We start from the raw sequence: 17,027 nt of genomic DNA on the forward strand, positions 1-17,027 counted from the left end.
CGGGTAGATAAGGCCACCAAAATCGGAATAGCTCAGGTGGACCTAGATTTGGAAAGAAAGGGTGAGCTATTTATAGCCCTATGGGCCTCTGAAACATCAGGGCATCTTGGAAGGGATGCAACATAGATGAGCTCGTGATCGAGGGGTAGACCTGACCATGGAGGCTATTTCACAGGTTATCCATCAGTGTGAAACGTGCTGCCGTCAAGCGAGCCACACAAGTGAAGCCTTCTTGGAGTGGAGTGCGTTGGCTGGGCTTCCAGTATGGCGAAGCCTGGCAAATTGATTACATTGGGCCATTGCCACGGACACACCAAGGCAAGAGTTATATCCTCACCATGGTAGAGGCCACAACTGGCTGGCTGGAAATGTACCCAGTAAACCATGCCACCACCCAGAACATGATTTCAGGTCTTGAAAGACACATTTTGTGGTGACATGGAACCCCAGACAGAATTTGGTCAGACAATGGGACTCATTTTCAAAATAATCTTATAAACTCCTAGGCAAAGAGACATGGAATTAAGTGGATATATAACATTCCCTATCATCCACAGGCCTCTGGGAAGATTGAAAGCTATAACAGGCTGCTAAAAACTGTGTTAAGGGTGTTAGGTAATGAGGACATGGAAGCACTGGGATGCAAACTTGGCAGAAGCCACTTGGTTAGTCAACACTAGGGGATCTGCCAACTGCCCTCGTCCTGCCCAAACTAAGCCCTTAGACACTGTGGGAGGAGACAAAGTCCCTGCACTACACACAGGGAAGTGGCTGGGGAAGTCAGTGTGGATTTCTTCCCCCATGGGAAAAGGCAAACCCATTTGTGGGATTGTCTTTGCCCAAGGACCTGGGTGTACCTGGTGGGTGATGCGGGAGGATGGGAAGACTCGGTGTGTACCTCAAGGAGATTCAACCTTTGAGTAAGAATAACCTATAGTGTAAGTTGCATGTTACAGAAGGTAAAGCAGCAGGAGGGACATGAACTGACAAAGAATGAATTTTGCAAGGAGCAAGAAGAATGCGATGATGAACAGGGATGGTGGCAGTGTCTAACCATGAACCATCAAGTGTACTATTTTTCCTGTCCTGACCCCACATCCTGATGGAATGGAGACCACCTGGAGGGATGTGAAAGGATAGGTAATAGTTGTTAATAAAATGTATGTTTGGTATAGAGATAGTTTAAGCATCCTAGTAATGAGATCATATATATTATATGGGATCTGAGCATGATGCAAATGGTATGGAATAAGGGGTAGAGATTGTATTGGGTCTGACCAAGGTAAAGTTCATAGCCCTTACAGTGCTATGCTTTGCATTGGTAGCTGGAAGGGTGTTGATAACAGACCAGTGTTTTGGCTACTGCTGAGCAGCGCTGTCCCTCTGATATTCCTTCCCCCATCAAAGGGGATGGGAGTGGGCAAGATCCTGGGAGGGGACACAACCAGGCCAGCTAACCCAAATTGGCCAAAGGGATATTCCATACCATATGACATCAGCTCAGATATATAAGCTATATGGACATGCCCTGGCTGTGTGCACTGGCACCCAGAAATCCTGTGTGCTCGGCTGATTCCACAGTGTGGGCAGCAGGGGAGGAGGGAATTCTTCCCCTCTGCTCTGGTAAGACCCTACCTGCAGTTCTGCCTCCAGCTCTAGGGTCCCCAGCACAGAAAGGACATAAACCTGTTAGAGCAAGTTCAGAGGAGGCACCAAGATGATCAGAGGGATGGAGCATCTTTCTGTCTTGGAATGAGTTATTACGATAGCATATTTCCTGATCCTCTGCTTTGTGCCCAAAAAATGGTTGCTGTATCTTTAAGGCAAGGGACTGGATGTGTGTGGGGCTGGGGGTGGGGAGAGCCCCTGTTTCGGTGCAGGCTTTTTTAAAAGCCTTGCTGACCAGGTTTTCCATGGCTCAGGGGATATCGTGAGAGGTGTAAGCTTGGCCTGGGACCTAGGGGGGTGGGGGTTGGGGCTTGGGGCTCTCTCGCTCTCTTCTGGTTCGGGATTGAGGTGGTGGCCACAAGGAGACACAGTGAGTACATCTGACTTGAAATATTGTTGCCCTCTGTTCTTCTTCCTGGCACCACTTCCCTGTTGTTCGGGAGCCCAGAGCCAGCGCATGTGGTGCCACCTGGGACTGGCACCATGCCTCACCAGACCCTGGCCTGCAGTGTGGTGGCTGTGGCTACTCCTGTGTGTTAGGCTTCAGGACTTCGTTTTGCTGCAGATTCTACACTGTGAGTCTGCTCGATTTTTCCCTGTTTGTCAGCCATTTGGGGGTCCAGAGCCAACGTGTGGGGTGCTGCCAGGACTGGGGCTGCCCCCACCGGGCCACTTCTCTGCACAGTAGCCCGACATTGCTACCAAGCCCTGCCCACCGCCCCAGAATGTGCCAGCTCACAGTGGGGGTACCAGAACCAACTGCTGCCCTTGAGCTTTGCAAAAGAAGCAATCTCCTGTCCTCCTCTTTGCTCGAGCTCCCACCACCACCACCTGAAGATGTTGCCAAGCTTGTGTCAGAGCGCCCCCTGAAGCCACAGAGGGCAGCCTCTCTGCCCTGCTAGGAGCAAACAGTGCCCCCTGCCGGTTGTGGTTGTAACTACACCCAAGGGAAAAATTAACAGGCAGGAAAACTTGTTATTGTTTTTGTTGTTTGTTCTGATTTATATTTATAGTTAATTTGCCAGTAAAGAAATGTTATTCCTTTCCCCATAATTTTGCCTGGAAACCCTGTAATTTTGAAGCGATAATTTGGAGGGAGGGGATCATCTTTTCCATTCCGTGAAGATTCCCACCTTCCTTGGCAGACATCTGTCTTTTAAACTGAGACACTTGGCTATGAAAAGCTGAGAGAATTGGGATTGTTCAGCCTGGAGAAGAGAGGCTCCAGCATGACCTAATTGTGACCTTCCAGGTCCTAAAGGGAGCTGACAAGAAAGATGGAGAGAGACTATTTTCAAGGGCCTGGAGTGAGAGGACAAGGGGGAATGGCTTAAAATTGAAAATAAGTAGGTTTAGATTAGATATTAGGAAAAACTCTTTGCTGTAAGGAGGGTGAGGCCCTGGCACAGGTTGCCCAGAGAAGCTGTGGCTGTCCCATCCCTGGAAGTGTTCAAGGCCAGGTTGGACAGGGCTTGGAACAACCTGGTCTAGTGGAAGGCACTCATGGCAGGAAGGGCTGGAATGAGATGAGCTTCAAGGTCTCTTCCAATCCAGGCCATTCTATGATTTTATGAATATTACAGAACAAAACTCACACCACAAACCTTCACCTGCTCTGCAATCTCATCACATTTAAAGAGTTACTTGAAGCGAGGCACTGCCCAGTTAAGGACAGATTTATTCTATTTTTACCTAAATTCTTCAACAATCTTCATATTCTGCCTAAAGTATCTGAAACTGACAATTCAAAGACAGCAGTGGCAATATCCAAAGGCCAAAAAGACATTGAGTGACTTCTTGCACAGTGCAAATCAATGCAGTGACTTCAGCAGCAGCAGCAATGGAAAACAGAGAGCGTATCAGCCTGCCTCTAGCTTCAGAAGTACACTGGTGAGCTGGTAACTGAACTCCTCTGCTAAAGGTGACAACTTGCTTCTCTTCCCCTGGGGTGTCATTAAACTATGAGTTTATAAAATCTCACTTAAATAAGACTAAAGAGGGAGGGTTCTTGACCTGATCTAACAATTATTTTTTTTCCATTTACGAGAACAGGCTAGATTTCACTTGCCAATCATAAGTAACTCACAGGACAGAAATTCTGATCTAAGAGAGTCCAATATTTTGTTGGACCTTTATAATCCTGCAGCCACAGGAAGGGGATTGCCCAAAATAAATATTTTTTAACCCAAAGACACTCATAATAACACAGTGACTTCTATTTGCCCAGTATGTAAGAAATACCAGGGAATTCACCCATAACCATAAAGCTGCCATATCATTGTTTAGATTGGGTTTAGAGAGATATAGTAAGGTTGTTGGGATTTTTTGTTTGGGTGTCTTTCTTTTTTTCTCCCCATAAACACAAAGGCAGGCATTTATCAAATTAACTTCTTGGGATCATTTATTCATGGTATGTAGATAGTGTCCATTTATTCACTCCCATGGAAGATGTTATTTGCAGTTCAAAGTACACTACCTGTGAAACATATTTTGCATTCATGAGGAATGACAAAGACCTTGATGAATTTTTCTCAAGAAGTTTGTATAATCCACATGCAAATCACTTCAATTACAGAGTTTTCAGACATGGGCTGATTAATTTGGCTGCTTCAAGCCCATCACTGGAACAGGAATACATATTTAGAATGTACTCTGCACCTCTTGTGATATGCTAAGTTGCTTCATCCCCAAAATCCTTCTGTCACAACAGCAATGAATATACTGTTATATTTGGCTTATTCTGTTAATCCAATCCTCCACAAACTTCTCTGAAAAGACTTTTGTTAGGTAGCTTGCATTTGGCTTGGTCATAACAGAGAAACACTCCGGGCTTCACAGGGAAGAAGGATTTGCCAAAGAGTTTTCATAAATGCAACTTTTAAGGGGCTATTTGGAGTACATTTGATGCAGTGTCATATACAGATACAAAGAAGTTCCAATTAAAAGGCTTTTGCAACAGCAAGCTGGAAAATAAATAAGACTGCTACCCTCTATTAAATTCTTACTGATGATTCATGACTGATATATCAAATAAAAATGTCTGAAAGATCAGGACAACATATATTTTACATTCAGAGAGCTATCTATATAATATTCAGTGCCTATTCAGATAGTACAGACTTTTCAGTGACATGAAGAAATAGCATCTTAACCTCCCATATTACACAGAAGAAACACAAGCAATTTTGGACTCAAAAGATACTGTTCAAAGAGGCAGATTTTACAGTAACAAGTCTACTATAGTCACAAGAAATGTTTTGCTGAGCTAATTAACAAAAAAAATGAAATCAGATGAGATGTCAAGAGGAAGGGAGTACTTTATGCCTAATGCATTATTAGGCATTCGCTCATATGTTCTGTTAGTAAAAGAAACTCTTTAAAATATATATTTCACTGAGAAGCTCATGGTTTAGATCATATTTCAACAGAAACATTTACTAGCAGAATTGTGAAAACAAGATCATGTCATGGCAGCTCCTCAGTTTGGTACTTTCCAAGAAAAAAACATGCTTTAAGAAATTATTTTGAAAGTAATATTTTAGGATTTAATAGACTGAAAAGAGAAGCTTTCTGGTTTTAGGCATCTATTTTTAACCACCTCAATCCCTCAAAGTTTATATCAATGTAAAACAAACAAAAAAAAAAAAAACCAGCATTTTAGTTGCAACTACAAGCAAAGTATTTCTAGCACTCAGGACTCATGCATTTTCTTCAGCATATTTTCTATTTCCCCAAAATATGTAAAACCTCAAAATGCTAGACCCAAAGCCACAAGAAGAGGACCATATCAGTGTTCTTACCTGTGTGCTTTCGGAGGTGCTCTTTAAAATGTCCAAAGTGATCAAACTGCTTATCACAGTATTGGCATATATGTATTTTCTTGCCAGGTCTTTGCTTCTTGCTAGCACCACCTTCATCAAGGTGGTGACAGGTGAGGTGTTGTTTCAAAGCACTCTCTCGTAGGTAGCTTTTATTGCATAGATCACACTTGTAACTCTCAGCAGAGTGTGTTTTCATATGTTCCTTAAAATGGTAAAACAATTTAAATGAACGGTTACATTTTTCACAGTGGAATAGATTCTTCACATGCGACACTTGAAGTTCCACAAGTTCAATATCTTCTACCTGTTTGCATGAGGGATCAGTTGCACCACCTTCTTCTTGAATCTGGCATTTTGTCTCTCCTTGACGATACTTACTGGTGATATCTGCCAAAAGAGCCAAAGCAGATTCATCTGATGTACCTGTTGTATGTATGTACTTTATAGATTGCTCTGCAGAAGCTACTTCAAGTGTTTCGATGCTGCCATCTTCCACTTCAATCGTCCCTTCAGCAATCTCAACCTCAATTTCAACAGGCTCTGATTCTGCAGATGGCAGCGCTTCTGTGATAACATTAGATGTTTCAGCAATCTTCCTCTTTTTTGCTTTATTTTTACCTTGTCTTTGATTTGATTCTAAGGGTGATGAATTTTCTTTGTTCCTGCAAAACATTTACATAAACATAGTTAGGATCCATAAGCACTTACATAGCAATTCCTGCCTGACGCTGAGCTTCTGCATTAAACACTAGCTAGATGTTTCTCAAAGAAGCTGAATGATGAGTGGCCACATAACCCGCACCTATTTCAGATGTTAATTTGTCCTTAATCTATACTCCTTAGAGCTGTAAAACAGCACAGGTAAAGTTGTGGAGCCTTTAACATAAGGTTATTAAAGTGTTTTAAATGGCTCAATTTGAATGATACAAAGCACCTATCAAGAAGAAAGGCCAGTTAGCCTAATGGCATAGGTTTATACAAGAAATGCAAAATGCTGTATTTTGGCCTGCCTACTCAGAAATAAGATTCAAGTTCTTCCTACACTATTCACCTCTCAAGCTCTGGAGTGCATGAAACTGCCTGCAGCACTTAGAGCTTCTTACAAAACACTACAGCTGTGACTTCACACAATGATTATTATAACACCTTGTACTTTAGGAAAACACACAGCTAACAGTTGAAGTAAAAAAGAAAAACGTCACTGGGATGTGAAAAGAGTATTTTAATTTAATTTATCTGGGCTTAAGCACAGCTTCCAGCTCTGTTCTTCTTTTCCTTGCACCATAAATCCAAAACCCCCTTCCTCCAAGATGTCAGAGATAGCATCCCATCTCAAACATGGACAGAGCTGACTGGGTGTCTCAGTTTGGAGACAAATTCTAGGAGAAAAATGCTGTAAAATGAGTTTTCTCTCTAAAAAGAGAGGGCTTCAATAACTCCCATTTCTTCTGCCAATGAGAGAAATGGATACCAGGGGATGAAAGTGAAACAAACCCGGAAAACTGTTTATTAACAAAGCAAGATACCCACAAAGCACAGGAAAAAAAAGAAAATTGAACTTTACACCCCACTCCCACCTTGCTGAGTGGCTGAGAGGCAAAGATGGCGACTGCCCTTTGTCAGTGGAGGAGAAAAGAGTTCACAAAGCAGCAGGGAACCTGCTAGATTTCTGGTGTGGGTCTTCTCCTCTCAGCTGGCGAAGTTGGTGGAGTTTAATGTCCCTTCTTTGGCTGTCTCGGTCTTTCCGGGGTTCAGACCAGCCAGGGCCACCCCACAGGCTCCTCAGGCAGGAGAAAAAATTCCAAACCACAAACCCAAAAAAAACCTGCCAAAAGGATTTGCCAGTGAAAAGCCTCCAGGCCAGGGGAAGGGGAAAAAACCAGAAAAAACCCCAGAAGCTTCTTGCCTAAGTTGGCGAAAATTAATCCAGCAAACAAGTCAATTAAGTAACAATCCGTATAGGCACCAACCACTTCTGAGAGAGATAGCTTGAACAGAGCGCCGCGCATGAGTCCAAGGCTCCCTGCCCCACCCTCCGGGTCCATCTTAAAACTACAGAAGTTGTTTTCTGGGCATAAAGCAGATAGGGAATAAAGCATCATCATAAAATCACCCCAAGACACTGGGGCAATGCTTTCAAGTCACACACTCATGATTATCCACAGCACTTACATGCTGGAGGTTTAAATACTGATTATCAGTTTTGAAAATGAGTGGCTATCTTCCCCTCAAATCAGACTGTAATCAGAGTACTTTGTACCTTTACCTTCCTTTGCATCCTGATAAATCCTTTCATGTAACCTACTCCCTATCACTTTCAGGTTTTCTAGTAATAGGGGTGATAAGGTTTTTCTCCAGTTTTGGTATGTCATAGAGTAGAAATGTGTGGCTAATGACCCAATGCAGGATACAGCTTATTAAACTGCACTTTACTATATTCAGACACAGGAAGACACAGCAGCTAAACTTAAGTTTCATCTAGGACATATTTCTGATGCCTAGAATGTGACAGTTACTTTGCACATTACTGCAAGGAGCTCCAGGAACACATACAAAAATAATAATCTGCTCAGCAAAGAGGAGACTACTGTCCTTGAGTACACTGTGTGGCTCAGGTGTGGAACTGAATGAGGATACACACATAGAATACACTGTACCTCAAGGAATAACAGCTAGTTGTTTTCTTTCAAGTCTAGATTATGTGCTGTGCAACTCTTTGATGCATTACACAAATGGTTAGTTTTATAATAACCTCTACTTTAGCTGAAGTTTCTGATGCTTGCCCCTTTTAATCAAAGCTCAGCTAGAGGCACTGTATTGCAATTTGTCCCCTTCCTACTATGAAGGAGAGAACTGAGACTGAGTGGTATTCAAGTTTGTTTTTCTAACTGAAAACGCCCACCCAAAAATCTATGAACAATGGAAATAATTCTAAGAATAGACTGGCTTGCACCATGTGTGTGTTAAGCCAAACATTTATTTCCTTGTAACATAAGAATTACAGCATTTACTAGTGCTGCATAACCAACAAACATTTTACATTAGTGGGAATTAATTGCAGACTAGACAGTTTAGCTTGACGGACTGATCTGAATCCTGGTTAAACAGCTCTACCAGTGTACAGAGACTCTAAGTGATACCAATTAAAACACAGTTTTTCCGATTTCAAGTGTCTTAAATTTCTCAAACAGACAGCAATGGTCTGCTTTTCCCTAAATGAAAAAAAAAAAGTTCTTTTGGTGATACCATGTTTAATCTCAATAATGTCAAAAAAGGGTATTGTTGGGGTTGGAGAGTAGAACTAGAAATGCACAATCCTATATTTTCTATCAAAAAAACCCAACATAGTTATTCAGCTCTGCTACCAATCAACAGAATAACTTGATTCCAAAAAATAAAAAAAACACTGATGTTGAAAAACAAGTTTCCAGGGTACCATGTCATGGAGGTTTTGTTTGTTTGGCTACTAGAGGAACTCCGTGTCAGAGCCATTCTCCTTAGCTTAGTGTGTCTATGGGTAGATAAAGAAGAAACAACAGTCTTTCCTTAGCCTGAACACAAAGACCTTTCAGCATTCTAGAAGAGAAAGCAAGGATAACTGTAATGCTGGGAGTTATTTATTGCCACTCCCCCTGCTTCATGACAGAAGAACAGTATAGCATACAGAAGAAATGAGAACGTGACAGCACTTTGTGAAAGAGAAGGAAGGGGAAGAAAAATAGCATGATGGGAATGGCACCTGCTTTTCTCAGGTTGGAGTTTGGTAATGAATTACAGTTCCTTGTACTGGATAAAAGGTGCTAGAGCAATATTTGATTAAGTACTGATCCCATATAAAACCAATTATAACAACTACATTTGTTCAAGAAGTTTGAGACACTAAATTTGCAACAATAACCTTTAAAATCACTGCCTATTCTCTTGAAAGCAGAAAGCTGCATGAAATCAAAGGAGTATTTCAAACTTGTCAATGTGGTCTAATTACCTGAAAGATATCATCACTGTACAGCCAGCTGTCAATCAGGTGTGGGCAGTCAGTATAGAAGCCTGGTATTAGTTATCACAAAGTCACAGCCCTAAAATGTCTGCAACATTTACCAGCCATGTCACTTGTCATCGAGTTCTAGCCCAAAGAATGTGACATTTATTTGTTTAGCTTTTATAATTCTGACCCCTATCTTATAGTAGAAGAGTATACAATACCACATGAGTTTAGGAGGTTTCAGGATAAAGAAGAGCACTGGAAAATACTGGCAGCTCTCATCCAAGGATTCTTAAGACTCTACATTTCTGTGTTGGGAAGAAAAAGGCTTATGTGTTTACCTGATTTCAAGTGCTTTGATAGCTTCTAACATCTGTAGATACTCAGCTGCTTTCCAAACATCATTTGCTTCTTCCTCACCTTGGACCATTAGTTTTGCTGTATAGGTGAACTCAATTAGGTGACGAAATGCCATGTTGCTTACACCTGTTTTCAAGCAAGAAAAACAGTCTCTTTTAACACTTCCTCAGTCTTTCAAACTTGCCTGCTCACAGTACTCCAATAGCCAGTTTCAAGAAGATGCCACCCTTGAAAGGCTCACATTGGAATAAAAAGTCTACTATAAAAACAGGTGAATGTGGAACAACTACAGTCATTCCATGACAAAGATAAAAAGGATAAGATGGACAAAAAGGTACTTGTATAAAATAAAAAAGTTCAAATTTAAACATAAAAATATGATCTCTCTCAAGAGATCTCTGAGCAGCAAGTTATTAGAAGCTGCGTTGCTCCAGGAAATTTTTTACCTACTAGGAAGGTATTGCTCCACATCTATGCTGTTCTTCCATCCCAGCAAAGGTATGTTTTTTATTTTTAATTTTTCTTCTGGAAAAGTTTTTTTTTTCAGTGGCAATAGCTACCTGTACTGGTTTTGGTTGGAACAGATTTAAATTTCTTCATTGTAGCTAGCATGGGGCTATGTTTTGGATCTGTGCTCAATCATAGAATGGTTTGGGTTGGAAGAGACCTTAAAGATCATCTCGTTTCAACCCTCTGCCATGGGCAGAGATACCTTCCACTAAACCAGGTTGTTCCAAACTCCATCCAGCCTGGGCTTGAACACTTCCAGGGATGAAAAATCCACAACTTCTCTGGGCAACCTGCACAGGGTCTCGTTACCCTCACAAGAAAGAATTTTTTCCTAATATCTAATCTAAACCTACTGTCTGCCAGTGTGAAGCCATTCCTTCTTGTCTTTTCACTCCAGACCTTTGTAAATAGTCTCTCTCCATCTTTCCCATAGACTCCCTTCAGGTAGTGGAAGGCCCCAATTAGGTCACCCTGAAGCTTTTCTTCTCCAGGCTGAACAATCCCAATTCTCCTAGCCTTTCCTCATAGCAGAGGTGCTCCAGCCCTCTGATCATCTTGGTGGCCTCCTCTGGACTTGCTCCAAGAGGTCGATGTCCTTCCTGTGCTGAAACAGTGTTGATAACACACTGCTGTTTCAGTTACTGCTGAGCAACGCTTACACAGATCCAAGGCCTTTTCTGCTTCTCACACTGGCCTGACAGTGAGCAAACTGGGGGTGTGTGGGCAGTTGGTAGGAGACACAGCCAGGACAGGTGACTCCAACTGACCAAAGGAATATTCCAAAACATATGACATCATGCTCAGTATATAAAATGTGTGTGGGAGGCAGGTAGAGGGGCCACTGCTGGGGGATTGGCTGGGCATTGGTCAGTTGGTGGCAAGCAACTGTTTTAATTTGCATTACTTGTCTTCCTTGGGTTTCTCCCCTCTTTTTTTCTCTTTCACTTATAATTTTCACAAAATTACTATTTATTTTTAATTATTAAACTGGTTTTATCTCAATCCACAAGTTCCTTTCTCACTTTTACACTTCTGATTCTCCCCCCCATCCCACTGGTGGAAAATGAGCCAGCCTGGCTCTGTGGTGCTTAGTTGCCAGTCAGGGTTAAACCACAACATTACCTCACAACTCAAGAGCTGATATCTAGAAAACCAATCAATATGATCAAGCATGCATTTAAGCCCATACCAGTGATACTACATTCATTTTGAGCATGAGCACACAACTCTGAAGGTTTTAATTTGCATGAATCAGACTACCTTCAATCTCCACCAAGGGCTCCTGAGTGAAATCTTGGAAGAATTTGTAGAAGAACTGGCTACAGGCAGCAAGAACAGCCTTATGAGCTTTGAAATGGTGACCTACAAAGAGAGAGAAAAAATTTGGTTTAGGATAACACCTTCTTCACTCATAGTGCAGAATAAGTGCAGATGCAGAGAACAGCTGCAGAATCACCCAGTCTACAAATCTATTCCAGCAGCTCATAGTTACTTAGCATGTCTCTTTGTAACATGGGATACCACTGCAGCTAGCCTGTCCTATCTTATGCAGATCCTTGCAGACATCAGTGACCTTGTTGAAGCTCTTCAATTCAGTCAGCTAAAGGACTCACGCAAGAGTGCTTCTCTTTTCAAATATTTAAGTTGTGGGAAATTCCTGTTCAAACTTTTTCCTGTGTGTCTTGGGCTCAATTCTCAGATTTTATCCAAGCTTGTTGTGGTTTGACACGGGTCAAATGCCAAGCACCCATGAAAGCTGTTCGCTCATCTTCTCTTGTTCTCAGTTGGGCAGAGAAGAGGGAAAAAAATTAACAAAGGGCTCATGAGCCGAGATGATGTATTGGTTTTGCATGACCTGGTTTTTGGTAGCAGGGGGGCCACAGAGGTGGCTCCTGTGGGAAGCTGCTGGAAGCTCTCACCATGTCCAGCAGAGCCAATCCCTGATAGCTCTGAAGATGGACATGCTGCTGGCCAAAACTGGGCCAATGTGAGAGGTTGGTAATGCCTCTATGATGACATATTTAAGAAGAAAATCAAAGCAAAGTCACACAGTTTTCTTCTAGTCAGAGAAGAGGAGGAGGTGAGAACATGTGAGGGAAAAAAACATGGCGACACCAAGGTCAGTGGAGAAGGAGAGGGAGGAGGTGCTCCAGGTGCTGGAGCCAAGATTCCTCTGCAGGCCGTGGTGAAGACCATGGTGACGCAGGCTGTCCCCCTGCAGCCCATGGGTCCATGGGGGATGCAGAGATCCACCTGCAGCTCATGGAGGAGGTGCTCACACCAGAGTAGGTGGATGCCTGGAGGAGGCTGTGATCCAGTGGAAGACCCAGTGGAGAGAGAGGGCCCTTGCTTCCAGGCTGGAGCAGCCTGTCTTTGGAGGACTGCACCCTGTGAAGAGTGACCCACGTCACAGCAGTTTTGGGAGGATTGATTGCCTGTTGGGGGGATTCACATTGCAGTAGGTGCAGTAAGACTGCTGCCCATTAGAGTAGACCCATGCTGGAGAAGTTAATGGGGAACTGTCTCCCGTGGGAGGGACCCCATGATCTCACAGGGGAAGGACTCCTCTCCTGGAGCAGCAGGAGAAAGTCTCTGTAATGAACTGACCCAAAAACCCCCATGCCCTGTCTGTCTGCACTGTCAGTAGGGGTGGGGGGGAAAAGGTGTTTTAAGGGCTTATTTTACTTCTCATTATCCTCCTCTGATTCTGTTAGTAATAAATTCACTTTGTACCTCTAAGCTGAGCCTGTTTTGCCCTTGAAGTGTTTTTCTCCTAGTCCTTATCTCAACTCATGAACCCTTCAGTAATTTTTTTTCTCTCCTCTGCTCAGCTGTGGCAGCAGAGGGTGAGTGAGTGACTCTCATGGTTGCCTGGTGTTGGGCCAATGTCAATCCACTACAGATGAGGATTGGGAGAAAACATTCCAAGGGCAAAACAGATTCAAATTTAAAGGTATAAGGTAAAATTATTATTAACAGAGTCAGAAGAGGATAATGAGAAGTGAAATAAGACTTTGAAACACCTTTTTTCCCTCCCAACCCCTCCCTCTTTCCCACCAACAGTGCAGGGAGACAGGGCGTGGGGATTTTGGTCAGTTTGTCACCCAAGACCTTTTTCTGTTCACTCGGGGAGAGGAGTCTTTCCTCTGCTATGCCGTGGGGTCCCTCCCACGGGAGACAGTTCTCTGTGAACTTCTCCAGCATGGCTCCAATCTCATGAGCAGCAGTCCTGCCAAAATTGCTGCAATTTTAGTCCCTGTCACAGGCAAACAGTCTTTCTGAAACTGCTGCAGCATGGGTCACTAATTCACAGGGTTCAGTCTTCTAAGGATAGGCTGCTCTAGTTTGGAAGCAAGAGCCTTCTCTCTCTTTATCTGTGGAAGCACGGGCCCACTCTATTCAGATCTCCTACTAGATCACAGCTTTCTCCAGCATCCACCCGCTCCAGCGTGAGTACTTCTTTCATGGGCTGTGAGTGGATCTCTGCATCCCCCGTGTACTTCATGGGCTGCAGAGGAACAGATTACTTTATCAGTCCTCACCACGGCCTGCAGAGGAATCTTGGCTCTGGGGCTTGGAGCACCTCCTCCCCCTCTTTTTTTCCACTGACCTTGGTACCGCCATATTGTTTTCCCTCACATGTCCTCACTTCCTCCTCTTCTTTGACTAGAAGAAAAACTGCTGTCCGTAAGTACCATTGCCAACAAGTTCCACCAATTCAAAGATTCCTGCAGGATGCCACAGCGCCAAAAGGTCAATCTTGTTTAGGTTCTGCACTGGTGAGTTGCTCGCCATGTTTGCGGCCAGGAGGCTCTGCTGCCACTATGTGGGCAGTGGCAGCTGCTGGCACTGGTGCTATTTAACACCTCTCTTCATGCAGGGCGCTGGGAAGGAGAAGCCACTGCCGCCACTCCTGCCCTTCTTCTCACGGCACAGCTAGCTACAGGAGGCCAGCTAGGAGCAGCCAGGCAGGCAAGTCTCACCACAGGCTGTACCAAGATGGCAGCGGCCACGGCACCTCACCACCCCTGGAAAAACTGCACACACACTGTTTTGATTTTCTTCACAAATATGTCATCACAGAGGCATTACCAACCTCTCTAATTGGGCCAGCAGCATGTCAATCTTCAGAGCCATCAGAGATTGGCTCTGTTGGACATGGTGGAAGCTTCTAGCAGCTTCTCACGGAAGCTACTTCTGTGGCCCTCCTCTGCTACCAAAATCTAGGCTGTGCAAAATCAACACAAAGCTCTCCTCAGATTTTGCTGCTCTTACATATGGATGTATTTAATCATCATTTCTGCCATCATAAAGATCCCTGCAAAACAAAATTGGTTTAGCTCTATTCTTCCTGTTTTCCAGACTGTGTATTCCCATCATGGTGTTGCCTTCTCCCTGGTCCAGGCATGAACATCCAGAAGGCTCCATGGGATGGAGGAAGGAGAACCAACATGTATTAGAACTACACAGCTGCACAAGAAAACAGTTTTGAGCTCAATACATGGATTTGGTAATACTAGAGCAGGCACAAACATTCAGGATAAGTTTTGTGCAAGTGCTATCAGTGAAACTATGGTGATTCCAAATAATGATTTTTTTCTTCATTTGCTTACTTTTTTCTAATCCAGGCTCTGTAGGTACCTTTTCTTTCAAGTGAATTCTTGCTATCCTTGTAAGGATCAGGTGGTACTCCTTTATTTAGGTCTGTCCTAGTGGACACTGCCTATCTTCACTGAAGTGCTCATCCGTTCTAAAACATGCTTGGGATAAGAAGCAATCTTGGGAGACCTATCAGACACCACCTTTTCTAATGAGATAATAAGCATTTGCATCTCCATCTTCCCTTTAAACTAATACTTATGTCTTTAGAACACATAGATAAAGATAAGTGAGTTGTTCTACCCTATTTTAACTATAGATTAAAATAGTAGGCAGATAGCCAAGAAGCAAGAAGTTGACCTTATTTCAAGCTGGTTTTTCTTTTTTTTTTTTTTCTTTTTAAATAATCAACCAATATTTGTACAACTTCAGCCCCTTGTTCGGAAGGGGCTCCCTCCTCTCCCCCTCTACTCTGCTCTCATGAAACCCCACCTGGAGCACTGCATCCAGGTCTAGAGTCCTCAGCACAAGAATAATGTGGACTTGTTATAGTGGGTCCAGAGGAGGCCACAAAGATGCTCACAGGGTTGAAACACCTCTCCTATGAAGACAGGCAGAGAGAATTGGAGCTATTCAGCCTGGAGAAGAAAGTGCTTTGAGGAGACCTTAGAGCACCTTCCAATGCCTAAAGGGGGCTTAAAAAAAGAGTGACTTTTTACATGGGCAGATAGTGATAGGACAAGTGGGAATGGTTTTAAACTAAAAGAGGGGAGATTTAGATTAGATGTCAAGAAGAAATTCTTCCTTGCAAGAGTGGTGAGGCCCTGGCACAGGTTGACCAGAGAAACTGTGGCTGTCCCATCCCTGAAGTGTTCAAGGCTAGGTTGGATGGGGCTGGAAGTAACCTGGTCTAATGGAAGGTGTCCCTGCCCATGGCAGGGGGTTAGAACCAGATGAGCTTTAAGGTCCCTTTTAGCCCAGGCCATTCTGGGATTCTATTAAAAGCAGAAACAAAATTATTAATCTCTGCTGGAGACTGTTCAGCCCAAGATTAATAACTGAAACTGCAAGCAACTCACACACCAATACAGAGCCAAGAATGTTAGCAGCCCAGTTTGACAGTTGACCCATGACAAACCCAACAGCTTCCCAGCACAGCTTTCATAATTCTGTAGGTACCAACTGGTTCTCAAGTGTATACATACCATCAACAATCAGTGTGATATCTGTAAACTGGTCCTGCTCACGTTGTTCATTGAGTCTATCCAAAATAACTTTATAGTGTTCAGGGAATTCCTGGATACATTCCATAATTTCTTCAGCTTCCATGGCAAAAGGATTAGTCTGCAAAAGATGTGGTAGGACAGTAAGAATACTGCGCCACATAGAAAGTACTACGCACAGTCAGCTTATTATACAGACATGAACTAACTAGCACTTTTCAGAAACTAAAAAACCAATGGAAACATCAAACTGTCTTGGTAACAGGTTTACCTGATTTTAGCTGTCAGGTAGGAAACATGAGGGTTAATGAAGTATGTCTTTATTTATACACAGTTTATAAACAGTTTTTTTCACTTTCCTCCAAGAAATTCCTTTCGTTGGGGGGAGGGAGTGCCAAGACCTGCCTTTTTCAGAGGAGACAATTTCAGAATGTTTCCTCCTAACTTGTCTCAAACCACGACAGCATGAAAAAACAGTCAAAGTTCGTAAATGCATTTCTTTATTCTACAAATTCAGCAAGGACCCACCTCCCTCAAAGCAAATACTGCAGGGGTGTAACATCTCCACAGCTAACTATTCTCCATCTTGGCAACATAATGTCATAATCTTTATAGTTACTTCTTGCAATTTTATCAATCCTCTTTGTGAAAGAATGGTTCTAAAATTTTTCATACTTAAGTCACATTTTGTATCTAGTAAACGCAAGATGTTTACTTCCTTTAAATAAGGATGTAATAAAACAACACTTTTCAGCTTCTGGGTACAGAGGAGTGTCCAGGGATTTAATGTGTTGTCACACCCAGGAGCAAAGAGCTTCTTATTCACCCAGGCTTCTTACACTTCTCCCCCTACAAGGTGAAATA

General features: G+C 43.0%; 1 protein-coding gene across 2 annotated transcripts in view; it reads right to left on the minus strand.

Moving 5' to 3' along the window:
- LOC128946026 (zinc finger protein 131-like) overlaps window positions 1–16,272 on the minus strand; it is a 29,046-nt gene extending 12,774 nt beyond the window's left edge. Inside the window, exons 1-5 of one of the 2 annotated variants that reach the window (XM_054289968.1) lie at window positions 16,146–16,269; window positions 11,602–11,703; window positions 9,813–9,957; window positions 5,794–6,151; window positions 5,469–5,691 (exon numbers count right to left, since the gene is read on the minus strand). In XM_054289968.1, coding sequence (XP_054145943.1) covers window positions 5,469–5,691; window positions 5,794–6,151; window positions 9,813–9,957; window positions 11,602–11,703; window positions 16,146–16,269 — 952 coding nt within the window. Of the gene's footprint in view, window positions 1–5,468; window positions 6,152–9,812; window positions 9,958–11,601; window positions 11,704–16,145 lie in introns of both variants that reach the window. The other variant, XM_054289969.1, reaches the window with a different exon arrangement.
- Window positions 16,273–17,027: the final 755 nt, after the last annotated feature.

This window comes from Melozone crissalis, unplaced genomic scaffold (assembly GCF_028551555.1).
Source record: "Melozone crissalis strain CALT ecotype California unplaced genomic scaffold, PUWL_Pcris_2 ptg000069l_1, whole genome shotgun sequence".
Taxonomy (NCBI): Eukaryota; Metazoa; Chordata; class Aves; order Passeriformes; family Passerellidae; genus Melozone; species Melozone crissalis.